This window comes from Lytechinus pictus, chromosome 3 (assembly GCF_037042905.1).
Source record: "Lytechinus pictus isolate F3 Inbred chromosome 3, Lp3.0, whole genome shotgun sequence".
Classification (NCBI taxonomy): Eukaryota; Metazoa; Echinodermata; class Echinoidea; order Temnopleuroida; family Toxopneustidae; genus Lytechinus; species Lytechinus pictus.
Genome location: NC_087247.1, coordinates 51,527,256 through 51,551,540, shown reverse-complemented (window position 1 = coordinate 51,551,540; position 24,285 = coordinate 51,527,256). Strand labels below are relative to the sequence as shown.

General features: G+C 34.3%; 1 protein-coding gene across 2 annotated transcripts in view; it reads right to left on the bottom strand.

Annotated features, from left to right (window-relative positions):
- The window catches only part of LOC129257055 (uncharacterized), a 56,677-nt gene extending 42,014 nt beyond the window's left edge, over positions 1-14,663 (bottom strand). Inside the window, exons 1-13 of one of the 2 annotated variants that reach the window (XM_054895284.2) lie at positions 14,591-14,663; positions 12,965-13,189; positions 12,515-12,606; positions 11,598-11,651; positions 7,881-7,999; positions 7,200-7,272; positions 5,078-5,262; positions 3,563-3,746; positions 2,704-2,810; positions 1,932-2,089; positions 1,619-1,701; positions 1,111-1,162; positions 326-483 (exon numbers count right to left, since the gene is read on the bottom strand). In XM_054895284.2, the coding sequence (XP_054751259.2) occupies positions 326-483; positions 1,111-1,162; positions 1,619-1,701; positions 1,932-2,089; positions 2,704-2,810; positions 3,563-3,746; positions 5,078-5,262; positions 7,200-7,272; positions 7,881-7,999; positions 11,598-11,651; positions 12,515-12,606; positions 12,965-13,073 (1,374 nt within the window). In that variant the 5' untranslated portion in view covers positions 13,074-13,189; positions 14,591-14,663. Of the gene's footprint in view, positions 1-325; positions 484-1,110; positions 1,163-1,618; positions 1,702-1,931; positions 2,090-2,703; positions 2,811-3,562; positions 3,747-5,077; positions 5,263-7,199; positions 7,273-7,880; positions 8,000-11,597; positions 11,652-12,514; positions 12,607-12,964; positions 13,190-14,475 lie in introns of both variants that reach the window. The other variant, XM_064097336.1, reaches the window with a different exon arrangement.
- Between the last annotated feature and the right edge of the window lie 9,622 nt (positions 14,664-24,285).

Below are 24,285 nucleotides of genomic sequence, written 5' to 3'. Positions count from 1 at the left end.
GCCTCTCAGCCAATCATAATCAAGGAAAGTTGTCAGGGGTCCGTTGCAGAAAGAGTTGCGTTTATACGCAAGTCAAATAATCAATCGCAAGTCCAAAATGCGTTCTGTTGATTGGTTGAAAATCAAGTTGCGCATGATTTTTAGAGTTGCAATTGATTGCAACTCTTTCTGCAACGGGCCCCAGATCTGACAACTTGTTGGGCAAAAATGTTGATGAAACGCTCCCCTGATCTCACTTTGTTACTGAAGAGGACTCCATCACTCATACATTTTTTTTTAACCAAAAAGGAAAAATGTCCTGGGACCGACTAAAGTGATGACTTACTTTGACAGCAGCATTGACGATGACGGAGCAACAGCCAACAGACATGGGTGCATCGGACACCCTGTAGTGGTAAACACCCATTGATGTGAGATTGGTGGTAACCATGCCCAGTTTGGTGATCTGGAGTCCATGATCATCACTCAAGTATTTAAAACGGTCTGTGTGGAAGTGAAGAATGTGAGATGGAAGGGTGTATTACCTTAGTTTCATGATATATACCACTACCAATGTCATGGAGACATTAAAACTTTTGCAGTATTATAATTTCTATGACATCCTGGCCTAGTTTTTAACGTGAGGCAAATAGTCTAAGGTCAAGCACAAACACAAAATCGAACTTGATATTGACTCTTAAAGCACAAAACTACAAAAAATATGCATGTTTCAATCTCATTATCAAACTATGTTTCTTCTTCAACTAAAGTATTTCTTTATAAAACTTTTAAATAATAAGTCATACATTATTATAAAATGTTAAAATGTTGTGCTAAGCATGTAAAATATATCATAAGCTTACCGTAGTGATGCGTAACCTGTCATCATTACCTGTCATTAATTCATGAAAACTGAGTCTAAAATGGTGTATTAATCTTGTAAATATAAGTTTTAATTCACATGTGACCTTGAAACAGGAAATGAAGGTGATTACATGTCTGAGACTAATCATTGAAAAAAAAATGTTATTCAAGAACATGGGTTTAAGAAAGGGAATGAAAACATGAAGAGTGTGAATTCTGAGCCAATTAACTCATAATCAATAACAAGACAGACATGCATTCACTTACTGTTACATTCATCCATTTGACTGTTCTTTGAAGAGGTGACACAGCTTTCAACCTGCATGAAAATAATCAAACAAATAAAAATAAGGATTGGTAAACTGGCAAATATCCTTCTAACAAAACATCAAAATTGTATATTTATAGTTATGAAATGCAGGTTTCATTCATTCATTTACCAGATTCAATAAACTTATGCGCTGACTCTAGGGAAAAAAAATAAGAGTGGAATGTTGCATGTTAGCTAGAAAGAAATTCAAAGTAAAACATAAAAAAGATCAAAATTGAACATTGGTAATGTTTAAATTAAATAACGTGGTCTAACATTTAATAAACTTCATTCCATATACAGTTCAACATTTACTATGGCACCAGTTTGACAAAAATATTGACAAAAGTCTGTTAGACTCCTAAACACTGTACTGTTGATGGGGGTCATGATATAACTCGCCCATTACTATATACCCTTTTAATGCAATTATCCCTTCATCCCAAACATGATCAACTATGTTACCTGTGTGATTGATAAGCTAGTATCTAAGTGGCTTGGATCCCAGTTCCATCGGATTCTATCTCCTACACTCGCAGCACATAGGTCTGAAAGAAATGTAGGAAGAAAGAAACATGCGATGTCTAATAAGCATTTCTGAATCAATCACTGCCGCTTTTACAAATTAATCTTGCTGACATCTTATTTGCATCATAAGAAACCACTGTTACAATACATTATATTTCTTAAAAAACATAAATGTTGAGCTAAGTGTATTGTGATATTATTATATTAAGCTTGAACTATACAATACTTTGTTGAAGATCATGTATCATACCTGGGTAGAAACCTTCTTCTGTCACTTCAATGTGATGCTCCTTTGGCTTGGGTTTGACGACAATCACACCAACATACTCTCTCACATCATCATAGTTATTATCACAGTAATAGAATATTCCAGGTTTACTGAAAACATGCGAGAGAGTTCCACTTCGGCTGTAAAAACGAATTAATCAAATTAATACACGTGAACAGGATGAGAAGCTTGTAGTGTGATGCTAACAAAATATCATTCAATGGTGTATATTAAGGAGAGAAGCGACTTTGTTTTCGAAGTACCACTCAGAATTTCTCAGGAGTGCCAAGTATTGCGGAACAGCTAAACTGATCTCTATCAATCTTCATTTTGGAAAAGTGTTTTGGGGAAATATGTTTTGGCTTAATACTTCATGGATCTATTCTTCTCTGAACGTCGCAAAAATAAAATTAGTTTAAATTTCACAATATACTTCCATCATATTACAGAACCTAACGCATTTAATACATTTTTATCACCTCAGCAATCGAAATCACTTTATCAGAGCACCACATATTGACTGTTTAACAAAATAATGTTGGAAAGTGTATTACCAGATTCCTGAAGGAACTCTTTGGAAAGAAAGGGAAAAAAAATAACAAGGACATAGTTAAATAAAATATTTCATCAATGATAAGTTACAAGCTACTCTTATAAGGTCCTGTAATCATGGCATTTGATTGGCTGTGAACAAAATTGCCCTGGAAAGATTCAAAGAGATATTGATAAAATGTTTTATGAAAAAGGATCTCACCTTGGAGCACCGCTTGTGAAACCTCCTCTCAGGGTTACAGGAAAGCTATTTGTGACGTTGTGACCAGTTGGCATTTCAACCTCAATTATTTTGTGCTTCTTCTGACACTGAAAATTTTACGAAAAGGAGAGTTTTGATAAGTTATTAAAACATTGTAATATTTTCATCCAAAACAGTCTTTATATACAAGAGAGACTGAATTGCCACCATTAGCATGAATAGAGTTGGTTAAATTCAAATATATGATTTATTGGTTAATGGATATTTACAATATTCTCAATCAAGAACATCAAGGTGTGGTATTAAAAGTAATTTACACACCAGCTTTCCCCCTTCAGGGTGCAACACGATGTTCCCTACAAATATGTGTTATGTTGTGCACATGTAATCCATCTGGAAGTCACAAAGTGATTCAGAGGTCCCAGGTTTTTTTACTTTGAGCCTTGGGTAATAGAAAGAGACATTGGATGTCACTTCCCAGACGTATCTTAATATTCTCGGATACATGTCTAGTGTGAAAACCTAAATACAAGTATCGGTCTACATATTCAGTATTGACCATACATATCTTCTTTGTTGACATGATCAATCGAGGATACTATCTAATAGCAGAAGACTCTTCATTTATTTATTGAAAAATCAAAATGCAAATTCTTAACACAACAATAATCATACTATGACAACTGAATTACCATGACAACAAAATACAAACAATGATTTAACTATCAATGTATATAAAACAGTGAACCACTGGAGGTTATCTACTGACAGATACTAATGTACACAGAGGAATCCATGGTAATCACAGGTGGCTGCTAAAGAAATGTGGCAACTGTCAGAGGTTTGACAGCATACCTACCTTGAACCTATCCCAGTTCCACCAGACCCTGTCCCCTTCCTGGATTGTCAGTAGGGAAGGACTGAATCTCTTGTCTGTTACATCAATAGAATGATGACGTTGGGTCTCCTTTACCTCCACTACACACAGGTGAGACTGCTCCTCTCCTTCAGTCTCTGCTAGGAAGTAGTAGAGTCCAGGTTCCCTGTAGGGAGTAAAATGAAATACTTCATATATATATATATATATAGGCCTACATATAATATATATACACAAAAATGGATCACACACTTGTTTTATACATGAGTGATGTAGATCTATTCTCAAAGACAAGGACTTTTTTCAATGTTACATAATTGATTGAGAAAGAGTACATGGTATACTTTTATTTATATAAATCATTCAGATTAAGGACGTTCCACAGTGATGTTTGTGCACATCCCTAACTGCGCACATTTTATTCCACAATAAGTGATAGGCATCAGCTGATTATTCCAGCTGAAAATAATCTATGGACCAATTTTTTTAATACCTCTACCAATTCAGAATACTTTACTCTGCAGTGCTGCGAAGTATGACGAATTTGACCTCGAGTTTGATTAAATAGGATAGTGGTGCAGAATTTTCCTTTATGTAGATAAAAGCCTTTTGACGCATTTTTGTGTTTTTAAAAGCAAATTTACTCCAACAAAAGAGCAGATAGTTTGAAAACATGCACATGAACCCCCAATTTTTAATGTTCATACCTCTTTAGTACAAAATTCTCTACAACCATGCAAAATCTTGTGAAAATAACATGGGTTTTAAATAAAGTGCAGCATTTATTGTATTTTTTAAATTTGTTATATAAATTTTGAATTTTTTAGATATCTTTTTGTCGTCTTTCACATCTTATTTTCAAAATTGAAGGTGTTGCTACTCTTTAGAGAGCTTACAAAGAGCAATATGAGTGAATTCCTTATCTTAAGGATATAAATCTGAATTATAACGTAAAATTTTGTGGAATTTAGATGGATTTTGACCTAGTGATAGAGGTATAAACTCAACGTTGTCTTTGAAATATGTGAAATTCAAGGCTCTATAGCAAAAAATCAAGCACATGAACCCATGTTGATTTTTGCACATTTGGATTACTTAGGTGCTAAAGTGACTCTGTGCAAAATTTGGTTAAAATGACATGGACTTTATTTTAACTGTGGAACGTCCTTAACAGGATGTTTGAAGCAAATGAATAAGAAGTGCCTTTCAATATACCAGTAAATTTTCAATTTCATAAACTACCGTATTTATCATTGGAACCCCTTGGCCTATTGAATTGTGAATTATCATGTGGTACTTCTATAGAATCCCTCCCCTTCCCTTTTCCCCTCTCCTCCTTATCCTTGACTTTCTAGTGCAAGTGTAAAACTCATATAATAATTTTTCACATAGTTTTTTTAGGGGAAGGGTGTTGGCAGTGCTATATTAAAACATGTATTTTTGATTGTATAATATGTGACTTTTTCTTTTCTGGGAGCTACATAACAAGTTGCTTACATGAAGTCATGTTTGTACCAGCCTGTTTGAGATGGGATGGTACTTCCTATGTCTGTCCTGATCCAGCTAAAGTGTTTGGTACATAGCTTCACCTCAACAAGGGTGCAGGAGATTGCCCAATGCCATCTGACACTGGTCCCTTCACGGATACTCAGCTGGGGCTTGCTGAAACCACTCTCTCTGATCTACAGACATATTAAATTAAAAAAAGAAGGTAACAACAATGGAAATAATGTTAATGATGATGTCATCTTTATATCATCATCACTGTCATCAATACCATCATTATCATCACAATTACCATCATAATCATTATCATGATCATTATAGTCATCATTAACATCAGCAGCAGTATGATTACTCTTGATATTAAATTATTTCGATGATAACGAAACAATGACACTAATAGCCTGTCTTAACGAGGCAATTTAAAAATAGAGTGTCTATCATACAATATATATTGTATTCTCTAATTAACATTTATTGCCGTAGAATTTTATCAAGTTCAACAGATGGTTTCACCAATGTGAACCAGATTATTCATGAATTTTGAGAACAAGTGGAACGCCTCTGGCACCTCTCGCCTGCATTACGCAATTCAATATAGCAGCAGTGTGACTTTGAAAATGACTATTGAATAATAATTCACAAAAAGCACCAATCATATGAGAAAACAATATATTTTGACTTTGATCATGTGACCTAAGACTAATGCAAAACCATAAAATATACTTGATTATCATTTTGTCCTTGTTTCATGAAATAGATCCATAAACTTTCAAAGTTATGATGGCAATTCAACATTCACCCCCAACATGACTAAAGTTCATTGACCCTAAATGACCTTTGACCTTAGTAATGTGACCCGAAACTCAGGCAGGATGTTTAGTGATACATTAAACCCCCATTCCACAGAGAGCAAGACCTCTGAAAGACTGCTGTAGGACCATGAAACTTGCTTGATCTTTCAACAAACTTTCAAAGATCTCCGAGGTCTTTCACGATTCCTGATGGATCTTTCAATGGTCTTCATGGTCCACGTGAGTCCCAAAACTTTTTGAAACGGTTCAAAACAGTCTTTCAGCGGTCTTACAGGAAATTTGTCTTTTGATGTTCTTTCAGTGGTCTTTCAATGAACTTTCAAAGTTCTTATTAGTCTTTCCATGATCTTTCGGCAGTCTCTCAAGATTTTTTTGGCGATCACTGTAAGACTCATGAGAGATCATTGAAAGACCAGGCAAAGTCCATGGAAAGAATTCTGAAAGATCACTCGTTGCATAAAAGATCTCTGAAAGACATTGAAAGATCTCTATAGGACTAGTCTAAGACCAGTAAGTCTTTCAGAGTTCTTTGAGGGGTCTTTCTGAGCCATTCCACAGAGATGACAAATTTCAGTGATCTTGGAGAGTGCTGTAAGACCTTGCCAATTTTTGGTCTTTGAAAGGTCCTTCAAAGGTCTCCCCTCTGTGGAATGGGGGCCTTACCCTTATGTCTAAGTTTCACGAACTAGATCCATAAACGTTCAAAGTTATGACAAAATTTCAAAAACTTAATCTTGGTGAAGATTTCGATGGTGATTCCCCCAACATGGTCTAAATCCATTGACCCTAAATGACCTTTGACCTTGGTAATGTGATCTGAAACTCAGGCAGGATGTTTAGCAATACTTCATTACCCTAATGTCAAAGTTTCATGAACTAGGTAGAAATACTTTATTTATGATGCCATTTCAAAAACTTAACCTTGGTTAAGATTTCATGTTGACGAAGCCGCTGCTGCCGCCGTTGGAAAAGGGCGCCTATTAGTCTCGCTCTGCTATGAAGGTGAGACAAAAATGAGATCATTACCACCAACATTCGAATTCACCTTCCATATTCTGTTGCCCGTCGGAATCATGTCACCCTTGTGCAATTCTGAAGTGAATTACAGGACTCAGTAGTCATCAAGTTAATAGGAAAGGGTATGAATCAGATATAGAAAACAATAGTGGTAACACAACTATCTCCCGTAGTTTTCATGTTTGGGTCATTCAGTCCAGCTGAAAGACTCAACAACATTGCCTAAATGCATTTCAGAATGAAAGAAACAAATACATTTATGAAAAACTTCAATTGACACTGACCTCAACTTTTTGGAGAGATTTAGATCTGACAGTCACTGTAAGTAAGTTTGCTTGTTGATCACTGTATCCCTCACTACAGGAACAAGGGGGAAACAAGATAAATGTTATGATAGAAACTGCATAGATTTAAAAAAAAAATTATTAATATGAGGCACTTTAAGTGGTGCATTCAAAACATAAAATGTAGTCTGGATGTCCATTATTAGAGCATATTGAATGAAGAGCTGAAATCTGATAAATTCTCAATTCAATTATGTACAAATCCTGATGTATAATAATGTACCGCATTGCACAGCTTAATGAATATTCAATCATTCAAGCCAATAATGGCTATTTTGGATGGCTTTAATTTATGAGATACCAGAAATATTCCACTCATTAGGGACAATATTGGCACTCATCTATGATTTGTACAATAATGGCACTTACTCAAGGAATATTTCTGGTATCCCATTCTGTGTCATCCAATAAAATATCAATATATTTTTATTATTAGTCAGCGCTTTTAATCAAACTTAAATCAGAACAGAGAAAAGTAAAACACATTATTAATATTTATACAGAACTTTTAGTCAAGTCCTAAATGGTCAGTAATTCAGACAGATATATCAGGACATTATTTCATATGTATCTTCATATAATAACTAACTACAATAGAGTTAGTTTGAAACAGGTACTAACCTAATAAATGAGTAGGTGCCTTCCAAGTTGAACTGAACCTGGAAGTATCCGCTACTACTTGGCTCTCCACTGAAGAATCCTCCATTGACTGTCACAAGTTTGCCATCATCAGATACAACCTATATTGATGGTACAGAAAATATAGACAATACAAAGAGAAGCACTGTCAAAATAAGATATATAGTATATTGAATATCTATACAAAAAGAAAGAAAATAATTTTTAAAAATGAACAACGTGAGAGAAAAAAATCAAAGTAAAGACCAAATTGAGAATATCTTACCATATCATTGCTCTAGTACAGGGCAAACTAAGGATATCTTATCATATTATTGCTCTAGTACAGAGCAAACTGAGAATATCTTACCATATTATTGCTCTAGTACAGAGCAAACTGAGAATATCTTACCATATTATTGCTCTAGTACAGAGTAAACTGAGAATATCTTACCATATTATTGCTCTAGTACAGAGTAAACTGAGGATATCTTACCACATTATTGCTCTAGTACAGAGCGAACTGAGGATATCTTACCATATTATGGCTCTAGTACAGAGCAAACTGAGGATATCTTACCATATTATTGCTCTAGTACAGAGTAAACTGAGGATATCTTACCATATTATTGCTCTAGTACAGAGCAAACTGAGAATATCTTACCATATCATTGCTCTAGTAAAGAGCAAACTGAAGATATCTTACCATATTATTGATCTAGTACAGAGCAAACTGATAATATCTTACCATATTATTGCTCTAGTACAGAGCAAACTGAGAATATCTTACCATATCATTGCTCTAGTACAGGGCAAACTAAGGATATCTTATCATATTATTGCTCTAGTACAGAGCAAACTGAGAATATCTTACCATATCATTGCTCTAGTACAGATCAAACTGAGAATATCTTACCATATTATTGCTCTAGTACAGAGCAAACTGAGGATATCTTACCATATTACTGCTCAAGTACAGAGCAAACTGAGGATATCTTACCATATTATTGCTCTAGTACAGAGCAAACTGATATCTTATCATATTATCGCTCTAGTACAAAGCAAACAGAGGATATCTTACCATATTATTGCTCTAGTACAGAGCAAACTGAGGATATCTTACCATATTATTGCTTTAGTGCAGAGTAAACTGAGGATATCTTACCGTGATATTGCTCTAGTACAGAGCAAACTGAGAATACCTTACCACATTATTGCTCTAGTACAGAGCAAACTGAGGATATCTTACCATATTACTGCTCAAGTACAGAGCAAACTGAGGATATCTTACCATATTATTGCTCTAGTACAGAGCAAACTGATATCTTATCATATTATCGCTCTAGTACAAAGCAAACAGAGGATATCTTACCATATTATTGCTCTAGTACAGAGCAAACTGAGGATATCTTACCATATTATTGCTTTAGTGCAGAGTAAACTGAGGATATCTTACCGTGATATTGCTCTAGTACAGAGCAAACTGAGAATACCTTACCACATTATTGCTCTAGTACAGAGCAAACTGAAGATATCTTTCCATATTATTGGTCTAGTGCAGCGCTAACTGAGGATATCTTACCATATTATTGCTCTAGTACAGAGCAAACTGAGGATATCTTACCGTGTTATTGCTCTAGTACAGAGCAAACTGAGACTATCTTACCCCGGGATCTTACCATATAAACTGATGATATCTTATCATACTATTGCTCTAGTACAAGGCAAACTGAGGATATCTTACCATATTATTGCTCTAGTAAAGAGCAAACCGAGAATATCTTACCATATTATTACTCTAGTACAGAGCAAACTGATATCTTACCATATTATTACTCTAGTAGAGAGCAAACTGATGATATCTTACCATATTATTGCTCTAGTAAAGAGCAAACTGAAGATATCTTACCATATTATTGATCTAGTACAGAGCAAACTGAGAATATCTTACCATATTATTGCTCTAGTACAGAGCAAACTGAGAATATCTTACCATATTATTGCTCTAGTACAGAGCAAACTGAGGATATCTTACCATATTATTGCTCTAGTACAGAGTAAACTGAAGATATCTTACCACATTATTGCTCTAGTACAGAGCAAACTGAGGATATCTTACCATATTATTGCTCTAGTACAGAGCAAACTGATATCTTATCATATTATCGCTCTAGTACAGAGCAAACAGAGGATATCTTACCATATTATTGCTTTAGTGCAGAGTAAACTGAGGATATCTTACCGTGATATTGCTCTAGTACAGAGCAAACTGAGAATATCTTACCACATTATTGCTCTAGTACAGAGCAAACTGAAGATATCTTTCCATATTATTGGTCTAGTGCAGCGCTAACTGAAGATATCTTACCATATTATTGCTCTAGTACAGAGCAAACTGAGGATATCTTACCACATTATTGCTCTAGTACAGAGCAAACTGAGGATATCTTACCATATTATTGCTCTAGTACAGAGTAAACTGAAGATATCTTACCATATTATTGCTCTAGTACAGAGCAAACTGAGGATATCTTACCACATTATTGCTCTAGTACAGAGCAAACTGAGACTATCTTACCCCGGGATCTTACCATATAAACTGATGATATCTTATCATACTATTGCTCTAGTACAAGGCAAACTGAGGATATCTTACCATATCATTGCTCTAGTAAAGAGCAAACCGAGAATATCTTACCATAATATTGCTCTAGTACAGAGCAAGCTGAGGATATCTTACCATATTATTGCTCTAGTACAGAGCAAACTGATGATATCTTACCATATTATTGCTGTACTACAGAGCAAACTGAGGATATCTTACCATATTATTGCTCTAGTATAGAGCAAACTGAGGATATCTTACCATATTATTACTCTAGTACAGAGCAAACTGATATCTTACCATATTATTACTCTAGTAGAGAGCAAACTGAGGATATCTTACCATATTATTGCTCTAGTAAAGAGCAAACTGAGGATATCTTACCATATTATTGATCTAGTACAGAGCAAACTGAGAATATCTTACCATATTATTGCTCTAGTACAGAGCAAACTGAGGATATCTTACCATATTATTGCTCTAGTACAGAGTAAACTGAAGATATCTTACCATATTATTGCTCTTGTACAGAGCAAACTTAGGATATCTTACCATATTACTGCTCAAGTACAGAGCAAACTGAGGATATCTTACCGTGTTATTGCTCTAGTAAAGAGCAAACTGAGGATATCTTACCATATTATTGCTCTAGTACAGAACAAACTGAGGATATCTTACCACATTATTGCTCTAGCACAGAGCAAACTGATGATATCTAGCTATAGAAATAGATAAACTTAATTATAAGCAATACATTTACAAGTGAATCAATACCTTCTGTGTTTGAAAGAAAGATCAAAAGCTCTCTCCGGACCTCTACAATTGTAAGAGTATTGCCATCAATCAAAACCTGATAGTAAGTGCATGGAGACATGATGATACAAATTACATTAACATTTAATCTATTTTATGCCATGGTATTAACCTGTAAGAAAAGCAATAAAATTTAACATCAAATATACATGTACATTGATTTTTATTTATTTTCAAGCATCTTATTAAATAAATGTATAGCATTATTAATCTAATGCAGTGAGCAGTGAGCAAATACACATCATCAAGTCAAACAGACATTAAAAAAAAAATTCCAGTACATAAAAGATGGTTTTGCATACCTGTTTCACATTGTGTCCAGATCCTCTAACCCCATTCCAGTGAAAAGATACTTCCTATAAATTTGAAAAAAAAATACATATAAAATATAAAAAAAGTGAATTTGTTTTCTTGGACAAATAATTATTCATATCTGATGGGTGCAAATCCACTGCAGACAGTGTGGAAATGAAACAGCTCATAGTGCCATGGTCATGTCTCATAAATTTGTCTGACAAACAGTGAATGTCAGATTACTATAACAAATTCAAATTTACTCTGATCAAATCAAGTCCATTACTTCAGGAGCTGATAATGAAAAAAAAGAAGGATTGAAAATAAGTGGCAAAAATAATATGAAGCATGAATACAGTTCTTGATATGATTATAAATTCTCCATGCGCTTCCAAAGGACTTGGATATTATCACCCCAGCTTTAGCTTGGCAGCCATAATTACTTACAGCGCACACACATTTCAAGGAACTAATTCCTACCAGGTACCCAGTTACCTCACCTGGGTTGAGTGCAGCACAATAAGGATAGATTTCTCCCTGAATGAAACTACGCCATGGCGAGGATTTGAACCCACAAGCCTCTGTTTCAAAATCTGAAGACTAATCCACTTGGCAAGAAACTACTGGAATTTCAAATTTATGTTCAAATCCAATAAAAACTTAAAATCACATCAAATGATGAAACTGAAGAAAATGTATTAATCAAAATGATTGAAGCATGACTGTTAGCAACATCACCCTAAAAGTCTGTACAAGTAAATGAAAATACCAACTTTTTCTACAAAGGTATAAAATGAACAAAAATAATCTAAACACTATCAATATCTATCCAATTATACACATTAAAACATTACTCAATCTGTTGGAACCTCTTTAACCCTATCTGCTATTCTTTTGTAAAATTCCAGTAAAAAAATATTCTCACCTCTCCTTCATGAATATTGAGTTCAGAAGGTGAAAATCCAAGTCTAGTTAGTCCAACTTGTGCTCTCTTCTTCACAGACTGTTGTTTACCATCTACATATCACACAAAAAAGGACAACAATACTGTTGTAGATACCATACAGTGACAAATACATTTCTTCACATTAAAATCTTTTTACTAAACCATGCATGATTATACAACAAAGATGGCAAACATGACTTACATACTTTGCACTGTAAATAAAGTGCCGTTTCTTCTACGAAGAAGAAAAAAAAAAGGTTAATTTCAGTCAAACTTCACTGCTATTAATGCAATATTTTACAAAATGAGATGAAGTGACAATGCCTGGCTCTTATTGATGTCATGATCATCTTTGTACATTGCCACTAACAGAAAACACAATAGACATGGAATGGAATACAATTCTTACACAAGATAAACGTCTTTTACCTCTAATAGATGTTCCAGTTCTTGCCACTGATGAATCATTAGATCTGAACCCCTGGGGTACTTTATGTTCTCCTGGTTCATCTGAGTCTCTAGATGCTCCAGTTCCCATTGCTTGTTGATCCAGATAAATCTCAATTCATTTCATAATTACATCGTATCAATGTATCAACAGTCTGGTTGTGCCTTTATCGAAAGGATTTGAATCACTCATTCATAATTTGTTACCTGAAAGATTTAAAAAAATAAATTGGTTGTGGTCTCGTGTTTAAGGGGTCTGGTCTGCTAGAGTGGATGGTTGTTTTGCAATTATGCACTGCACTGACATCATGGCACAGTTTTAAATCCTGTCTTCTTGGATGATAAGTTTTCAGTTATGAATTGACTACATTCTACAATACAGTTTATTCCAAGGAAAGATACTTATGGTAGTTATGGACCACATAACAAAACTTATACAGCAAAGAATAAGAAACTTGACCAAATATTCACTTCTCTGTCCAGCAGAGTTTCATTATGGCATCTGGTATGGGTGTCAATTTGTGTTGTGAATTGTCCCAGGGGGGATGATCTAATGTTTCATCCCCCCACTTGAATAGTATGATTGAGAGAACAAGTAGCTTCTTAGACCACAATATGGCTAGCCAAGAGATTAATGTCATATCACTGATGTGCTTAATCTCCACGGATCTCCGTGGAGATTAAGCATGTCAGTGATATGATATTAATCTCCAGGAGCCTCCTGGCTAAATATGGCCACAAACTCTTTCTAAAGCAGCCCCAGATAAGTAAGTTGGTAATACTACTTACAATTTACATTCATCAGGTACATAGAATGGGGATTGTGGAGTCTTGGGGACTATCATTATACCCCCCCCCCCCCTCATCACGTAACTCAGAAGAACAAAAGAGAAAAATGAAGGGGAGCAGAAATTAAGAAGAAAACAAAGAAAGCATTTTTGGCCTTATCCTGAAATAAGTCACCTCTCTTCTCATGTGTGTCAGTGTGTGCGCTCGTTGTGTACACTGCTAAGTCAATGGGAGATGAAAAAAGTCACAGCCACTGACAAAATAAACGGCACTGAATGGAGGGGTGACTTAAACCAGGATAATGCCGCATTTTTAATTTACTTTGTTCTAATCTTATATATGCCTAGTTTTTTTTCTCATAATTTCTCTCATTATGCCTAGGGCTAGGCCCTACCCCCCCCCCCCCCCCAAAAAAAAAAAAAAAAATTATATTATTATTCTATAATTTATAGAATAAAATAAATAAATAAAAGCCCAGCACAACCATTGCATATCAAGACTCATTCACTGTCACCAACACAATCATGATATTTAAGCGCGTCAGAAAGGCAGAGCTCACGGCCACGCGCCACTGCCTCCCACCAACACGGTACAGTACCGTATTGCAGCCGTACAATCTCTTCTTATTTTAGGTCACACGCACAGCTCAGTCATTGACAAGTCATTATCACAACACAGGATAGTATGAAACATTAATATACTACTTTCAATAAGAACGCTGGTTGCTAATCGCATTCAGCTGAATCTACAGGAAACCTCGATCAAACACTTCACTTTCTCACACTCACATTCAGAAGATGAAATGAAATAAAATCTTACGTTACTGAGTCTGAGGCCAAATTTGGAGGACATGTATTGTTGTTGTCCGATGCTACGATACATGGTGGACTAGTCTTTCTCAAGTAAGCTGTACTGTAACATTTTTACGAAATTTCGATATTTATCTCAAATCTGGAACTAATTTACTTTTCCTTTTACAACGTTTAAACTTTTAAAAATATTGTAAATTATAGGATAATTATGTATGGCATTTCCCCCCAAGTATTGAAATAAAACAGGAATTCGGTAAACATTCCTTGATATTAGACTAGTCTAATGGATTGATTTTTTAATGAACCACAATACCAGCTAACGAGCTAATAGTAGACCGGCCAAACCTCAAAAAGTGCCCTAGATAAGGATTCGACGGCAAAATTTGTTAATGCTTGGCATCCCAGCTAAAAGTCTTGCAAAAATACCCAGGAATAGCGTACGGCCGGATGCCAAGCGCAATTTTGCGTGAAAGTGTCATTTTTAGCGTAAAATCTGACAGAATGTCGAAAATCACGCATTTTGATATTTTGATGGATTATTTTAATATTTTTGATTATCTTTGATATGCAATTATTTTTATTTGGAGTTTCAAATTATAAGTCTCATAAATATGCATTTCAAATTTGAATATTACGTTCACACATATGGCACAGAGAAACATAAAACCGCGATTTCCTCAAAATAAAAGTTTGTGAAAACTATCAATAGTTTGAAGTTTTTTTACGCAACTAAAATTCTTCGATTTAAATGCGTTTATCCATCGAATGTATAGTAAATGTCCTAATGCCACAAATTTTAAAAGTATTTCAAAATAAGATGGAAGATATCTCATTTTATGTTAACCGAAAGGAGACAATGTGCATTTTACCAGGTGCGCATTTTGAAAGAAAAATTGAAAATACCGTACATTATGTACATAATTACATGTATAAGTACATATACTAAAGCGAGTTTTTAATTACAAGTATAAGTCCATACTAAAGCGAGTTTTTAATTGGATAGCACAATTTGTCAATTCTTTGCATCCCAGCTTAAAGTCTTGCGGAATTACTGAGGAATAACGTACGGGCGGATGCCAAGTGCACTTTTGCGTGAAAGTATCATTTTTAGCGTGAAATCTGAAAGACTGTCAAAAATCACGCATTTTCATATTTTGACGGATTGTCATCATATTTTTGATTATCTTTGATATGGAATTATTTTTATTCAGAGTTTCAAATTATAAGTCTACTAAATATGCATTTCAATTTGGAATATTACACACACATATATGGCACTATGAAATATAAAATCGTGATTTACTAAAAATAAAAGTTTGTGAAAACTTTTAATGGTATAATGTTTGTGTTCCGCATCACAATTTCGTCAATTTTAGCGCTAACCGAATAAATACATAATAATTAATGTCATGTCACATATAGTGAAAACAAATATTGAAGTAAGATGCAAGATATATCATTTTATGTTATATATGCGAAAGATAACAATGTACATTTATCGGATGCGCATTTCTGATAAAAAACAAACAGCGCCCAATATTACATCTATATTGCACATCAATTATATACTAGGCCTATTAATCAGTGCGATACTCGTCATGATATTATGTAGGATTATGTTTACTTTTGTAAAGTTCGATCTTCTTGCTATTTCCGCGAATGAATTGGTGCTGAACGTAAATCTACCTGTGGCGAAATCCATAAATAGGTCTGATATTTAATTTGCCGTTACCTTGGTAACATTAATTTTATAGGAATATCTATATCCAAAATCATAGAAAATATACATGTATGAATAAAACGATTGAATTAGCATTTTTAAATTACTCTGTCAATCTACATTTTACTTCAGTTATTGGATTATCAAAGTCTAAAAAAAATATGGCTGTGGCCACGGCAATACCTATTTTTTGTCTCGCCTGCATAGAAGAGCATGACTAAAGGAGCCACTTTTCCGGCGGAGGCGACGGCAGTTTTGATATAACAGCGTCATATCAACCTTGAAATCTTAACCAAGGTTACGTTTTTCGAAATTTCATTATAACTTTGAACGTATAGAAAAAAAATTAATGACACTTATAAGAGTATTCAGGTATTACTGATCGTCTTGCACAAGTTAGATCACATGATTAAGGTCAACTCAAAGGTCATTTAGAGTCACTGAACTTTGGCCGTATGGGGGTATTTCTTTTTAAATGTCATCATAACTTTTGAATTTTATCGATCCAGTTAATTATTAAACTTGAACATAAGGGTATTAAAGTATCATTGATAATTTTTCACAAATTTCAGTTCACATGATCAAGCTCATACGTCATTTCGGTTCGATGAGCTTATTATTTTATTATCACATGAATGACGCTTTTGTGAATAATTATTAGTTTCAGTTGTTTCCAATCTTCTGCTGCTATAATTATTATGTGAAAATATGAATAATAAATGTTATTTGGTCTTTTGCATTGGACATACATGTACAGTATGTATATTGCCAATGCCATTTTGGGAAATGCAGTTGTACGACCATCTATATATATCACAATATCTGCGCTGGACGCTGGTCATTAGCCCTTAGATTTGTTTGTCATAATGGTCGTGCGACTGCATTTCCCTACATGGCAATACATGTGATGAAATGAGCTTTAAGAATTAAAATGTGAACTTTAAGAACCTACTCTTTTGGTATTTCAAACATCATTCTCCACAGATGAAAACTCTTAGCTCATGCAAATGGCTATTGACCGATCTATTTTAATTTCTGGTCTAATGAACTGTTCAATTACCTGATTTAAAGAGACCGCAGTTGCATGAAACAATGCCTTCTACATTCTAAAATTGGGAAAATGAGCTACGGACACTGACATAAGCCTTTTGATAGAAGATTCATGGAAGTGAGAGGGAGGGGGAAACTTGCCCCCAAAAAAATTCAAGAAAAGGCAAAAAACAACAGAAGCAAAATAATGGAAAGCTAGTCTGGGAGGGGGGTCATTTATTTATTCATTCTTTTATTCATTTGTATGTTTATACATATTTATTTATTTATTATGTCCTCAATTGAATGCAAATATTGTAATTAAAACATTTTTGTTCTAAATAATAATAAACACAAATTATTCCCTAAATTAAGGCTTTTGTTTAAAGGACTTGGTCAGTCAGCTCACTCACCAGCAGCGTAGCTAGGATTTTATCAGCAGAGGAGCACGGGGGCGGGGCTTGGTATTTTGCTGGGGGTACCAAAATAGATTCTCACAAGCACGATTAAGTATCTGACAAAGCCTATTTGAATAATGTGAGCGCGAAGCGCAAGCATTTTTTTTATATGCCATGAAATTTAGAGCTGAAAGTTAGAAAGTTACACAATTCGTAAGTGTAATCATGAACATGATTCGTATTTAATTGTAATGTTAAAAATTTCAGAAATTTTTGATATTCTGACATGAAAACGGAGCATTTAATACATTTTAAAAAATGATCTATAGGCTATTGATGCGGGCGCGAAACGCAATCTTATTTTTCTATTCCAATCCGTAGACTGGACATTTTGATGATGTTTTGAAATAAAGAATGTTATGTACCTGTTTAAAAAAATCCAGTACAAGCCGAGCTGGCTTTTTTTAAATTAGAAACGAAACATTCTAAGGCGCGATAGCTCAATCGGTAGTGAGGGGGTTTCAGATTCCGGTGGCCTGGGTTCGATTCCCACTTGGTGCGCTAGTGCAAAGTAAGGCATTTAAATGCCTTACTAGTAATGGTAGTAAGGCATTTTAATCCTCATTATAGGTCCCTCGGAGAGTACCTTAAGCCATCGGTCCTCTGGTTGCTTGCTTAGAAGCATTCACGCTTTCTTAGCAAATGAGGTAAAATAAAAATCGTCAAATCATGAACAATAATCAGTATTTTATTATAGCATTTGATGCGAGCGCAAAGCGTGAACTGAAAATTTCGAATGAAACGAATGATTTTGAAAATGTTTTTAATGTAGAAAAAGATGAATATCTTACTAAACAAAAACGTTAGCGTAAAAGCGGGATACTTTCAGCTCCATGTAATCCTTTCGGACACTACACATGATCTTAGGCAGCGGGAGGAGGGGGGGGGGGCGTAGGCAGTTGCAGCCAGAAATTTTGTAACTCGTTTTAAGTATGTACTTAATCATGTAATTATGTTTATAATTTACAGTATCTTCAATTTTACACTCAAAATGCCCCTCCCCTCCCCGATAAATTTTGCATGTCCCCTTTCGGAAAATAATTCTTCCATCTTACTTGAAATATTTTTTAATATTTTAGAAACGATCGATATTCAATAAATGAACCAATTTAAATCGAAGAATTTAAGTTGTAAAAAAACTAAGAACTATTGATAGTGTTCACAAACTTTTATTTTGAGTAAATCACGATTTTTTATGTCATATTGCCATATATGTGTGTGCAATATTCCAAATTAAAATGCATATTTAGTAGACTTATAATTTGAAACTCTGAATAAAAATAATTTCATATCAAAGATAATCAAAAATATGATGATAATCCGTCAAAATATCAAAATGCGTGATTTTCGACAGTCTTTCAGATTTCACGCTAAAAATGATACTTTCACGCAAAAGTGCACTTTGCATCCGCCCGTACGCAATTCCTCAGTATTTCCGCAAGACTTTTAGCTGGGATGCAAAGAATTGACAAATTGTGCTATCCAATTAAAAACTCGCTTTAGTATGGACTTATATTTGTAATTAAAAACTCGCTTTAGTATGTACTTATACATGTAATTATGTACATAATGTACGGCATTTTCAATTTTTCTTTCATAATGCGCACCTGGTAAAATGCACATTGTCTCCTTTCGGATAACATAAAATGAGATATCTTCCATCTTATTTTGAAATACTTTTAATATTTGTGGCATTAGGACATTTACTATACATTCGATGGATAAACGCATTTAAATCGAAGAATTTAAGTTGCGTAAAAAAACTTCAAACTATTGATAGTTTTCACAAACTTTTATTTTGAGGAAATCGCGGTTTTATGTTTCCCTGTGCCATATGTGTGAACGTAATATTCAAATTTGAAATGCATATTTATGAGACTTATAATTTGAAACTCCAAATGAAAATAATTGCATATCAAAGATAATCAAAAATATCAAAATAATCCGTCAAAATATCAAAATGCGTGATGTTCGACATTCTGTCAGATTTTACGCTAAAAATGACACTTTCACGCAAAATTGCGCTTGGCATCCGGCCGTACGCTATTTCTGTGTATTTTTGTAAGACTATTAGCTGGGATGCCAAGCATTAGCAAGCATTAACAAATTTTGCCGTCCAAAGTATAAAAAATCGTTTTGGCCGGTCTACTATAATGACAAGTGATTAGGGATTTAGGCATGCCATACCGCTGCCCACGGCCACTGAAGAAGATAGATATAAAGGCATACCATGGATCAAGTAATATTTTTTCCCCTTTAATTTGCTTGCTTGGCTCGCTCTTAATATATGAATTACACATATTATTATCATTATTGTTATTATTATTATTATTATTATTGTTGTTGTTATTATTAGTATTGTTGTTGTTATCATTGTAAAAATCATTACGTTATACGGATTAATATAGGCAGGGCCCTGGGAACGATTTTTTTCAGTGGGGTGCTGACGTGGGCTGAAATCTCTCCTCAAAGGTGGGGGGGGGGGGGGGACACAATTGAGTTTTCCATTGTTCTTTTATATATACACACACACCCTCACCTTACACACACCACCCACACATACACACCCACGCACACCCTCACACACACGCACACACACAAATACAAATAAATGTATGACAGTCATATGAATAAAAATACAAATAGGCTTTATAATTAAATACTGCGAGCGCGATGTGCGAGCTAAATTTTTTGGAAATTTCCTGAAAAATGAACATTTTGAGCAATGTTTGTGATCCTGAACAAGATGCGTATATACATGATATATGTAACAAATAATTGCTGAGAGCACGATCAGCGCGAGCAGAAATTTTTAATATACGTTCTGGCCTGATCAAAAAGGGACCAGTGATATGGACTGTTTGAAGTTATCCATGAATACGATACGTATTTAAACAATCAAATATTTAATTAGTGCGAGCGCGAAGCGTAAGCTGAAAAAATATGACATTCCGACCTAAACACTAAACACTATAGCTATATAACTATACAATTGACGTGAGCGCGAAGCGCAAGTGGAAACAAAATTGAGATTTCAAACCTAAAAACAGGACACTCCATTCGTGTTTTGTAAATCAGGAAAAGGATAGGTAATTGGGTATCTTCCTACATTAATAATGTGAGCGCGAAGGTTGAGCAGAAATTTTTTGATATTCTGATCTGAAACATTTATGATTTTAGCACGTTTTGAATAAGAAAAAAACAAGCTGCGTATCTGAATAAACATGCTTGCGCGTGTGTAGATTTAAACCTAGAATCTGGGCATTCTAAATGCATTTTTTAAAGTGAGCACGAAGGGCGAGCTGAAAATATTTGACATTCCGATCTGAAAAAGGGTGAATTTAAGCACTATTTCAAGCACTGTGTAGGAAAATTCTGAAGGGGGGGGGGGGGAGGTCCTTCAAAATGTCGTTCATTTTCATTACATTTCTGTCATTTATCATACCTACCAGATTTCCAGGGGGTGCTGCCTATGGAAGATAACACACGCAACACCCCCATCACCCCCGCGTCCCAGGGCCGGCCTGCATTTAGCCGATTTGGAGAAATACCCCGCACCTGTCTACACCACTGATGATAATGGCATGGAATTATGAAGATGAGAGATATGTCATTTTTTATATCGGGTTTGTTTAACATATCTATAACTAAATAGATGTCACTCCATTGAGAGAAATGTGTAATATTGTTATTTCTTGATTTCATTTTTATTGTGTAAAAATAAATATTTTGAAATTATTTGACTCAATAAAAAGCCTTTGGGGGATAAAAAAATATATATTTTAGAAAATGGGGGAGTTAAAATTTGATAGCAGCTACTGAAGGCACCGTGGGCCCGCGAAAGTTGACTCTTTCCCAGAAAAAGTAGGAGAAGAAGGAAATATTTATCCTCCTCAATTTTTTCTTTCCTTTCTTCATTTTCTTTTTTTTTCTGGAGAGGAAAAGTATTGCAGTGAAATTAGATAAAACCTAATCCGATGGGGCATAGAATAAAAACTAATAAGCATATAAGGTATATGTCACAGTTTTTTTTCAATGAAATTCGCAGAATAGATTAACTCAATTTGCATTCTACATGCATCATTCAAGAGAGTGCTACATATTATAGCTTCTTCAATTGAACTAAATAAATCTACATGATTACCGATATCATATAATTTTAGACAAAATTGTAATCACAATTGCAACTTTAAGTCAAACAGGATATTGCCTGAGCTTAGATATCATAGTTGCATCAGTTTAATTGTTTATTTTTGAAAGACGAACTATATATTATCATATAAAAATAGAAAATCCATAATATTAAAAATCAAACTGTTATCATGCATATATAGTGAAGTATATTTAGCGAGTTATGATAGTTGAACGAGTCATATGTGTCGCTCTTTAAATTTATAAATTAATAGCAGTGGCGTAATTAGCCAAATATTTTGAGGGGGCTAGATATGGCGTATCGTGTAAAATTTATTTTCAAAATTGCGAGCGAGCGAAGCGAGCGTGTAAAATTTTCGACATTTTTATTACAAAAATCAAATTTTGTGATAGATCTTGACATAATTATTTCACCCTTCTCGCGTTCCTTTTATTTCCCTGTCTCTTTTTTTTCTTGGTCATTGGTCGTGAAAGCCTTCCCTTATCTGTACGCCTCTGATTGATAGGCTTCATCGAAGTATGAAACTGCTTTAGACAGAATGAAGGGTAAACATCAACTTTTTATAGTTTATGATTACCAAATACCAATATCCTGCAATTTTAAAGAAATTTGAGGTCATGTATCGAAAAAGAAAAAAAAATCATTTTATGGTACAGGGCCTTGCAATCTGCTTATGTAGCACATACAACATGAATGTTATCTGTCTCGTCCCACTACTTTAAATCGCAAAATATATTTCAGTATTCATGATAGGCTTAACAAAAAATAGGAGTATACCTGTCGATGTTAGTATTTTACGTATTTCATTGAAAAACTGCGGCAGGCATTAATAATTTGTTTCTATGTTATTCCTAAATATTAGCTCACTCCCATCGCATTATGTCTTAGTCATTTTCATTGCAATGTTTTTTTCTCCAGAAAAAAATGAAGAGTAATAAAAAGGATATCAATGTGATATATCGCAGTATTCTGTACTCCTAGGTTGGCTTTCAAAATTCAACTGACGCAACTATAATCACATTTAGTGTCCATCTTTCGTTTCGATGTATCGAAATATATATATATGTATAAATTTATTGATATTTAGTCCTGAAATCGGAACATTTTCATGGAGAAGTAATCCCACGATGCGTATCTATCTAAGCAATCAATGCTAGCACAGGGTGAGCTGAATATTTTTTTTTATAAACTTACCTGAACGTGCTGAAAGGGAAAAATTTAAAAAAGTATATGTAGGAATTTATGGAAAGGATACGTATCTCATCGGAGTAATGCGAGCGTGAAGCGCGAGCTGATTTTTTTTAAATATATCCTCACATAAAATTGGACATATTAATAATTGTTTGTAAAAGTAAATAAAGAGGATTTTGTATCTCCAATATCAAACCAGAGCATGGTGATCAGCTTTGACAATTAAACCAGAAAAAAATGTATCTCGGAATTGTTTGTAAGAATTAATAAAGAGTAACTTACCAAAATGCAAACCCGTATAGCAAGTAATGAAAAGTTATGATATTTGCGTTTGAAAAAGGAATATCTTAAGGACTGTTTGTTGGAATTCCCGAATAGGATAAGTATATAACTAATCAAAAGTTGGCACGAATATTCGTCCCTGGGTAAAGACATGCATTTTCTAAACGTTTTTGGAGACTAAATTACCATGGTAAAACCTCATTTATTCCTCTGCCATTTCTTCTCATTTTTTTCCTTTTCTTTTTTTTTTGCGCCCCTTTAAGTGGCGCCCTTGGCACTTGCCCCCCTCCCCTGCCTCCCACTAGATACGCCACTGGATTTATCAATTCAAGCTTGAAGGAAAAGATATTCATGGATATCTCTAGGTGCATGATAGCAGTGAAAAAAATAAGATGTGTATCTGAAAAGCGGAAAAATCTTTCAGGTTTTCTGTGTACACTTTTATAGAATCACAACGCTTTTAACAGAAAATGACGTCAAGGTATCGAAGGCGGTGAAAGCAGGTATACAATAACTAATTAAGAAAGCCTATTTTCGTAGCCAAATAATTTGAGCTATTCTTAAACAAAATACTCAGCTGGTAAGCGCTAAAAATGCATTAAGCTTGCATTTCTGTGTTAAAGGACAAGTCAACTCCAACTAAAATTTGATTTGAATAAAAAGAGAAAAATCCAACAAGCATAACACTGAAAATTTCATCAAAATCGGATGTAAAATAAGAAAGTTATGACATTTTAAAGTTTCGCTTAATTTCACAAAACAGTTACATGTACATCATGGTCTGTATGCAAATGAGGAGATGATGACGTCATCCACTCACTATTTCTTTTGTATTTTATTATACAAAATATGAAATATTAAAATTGTCT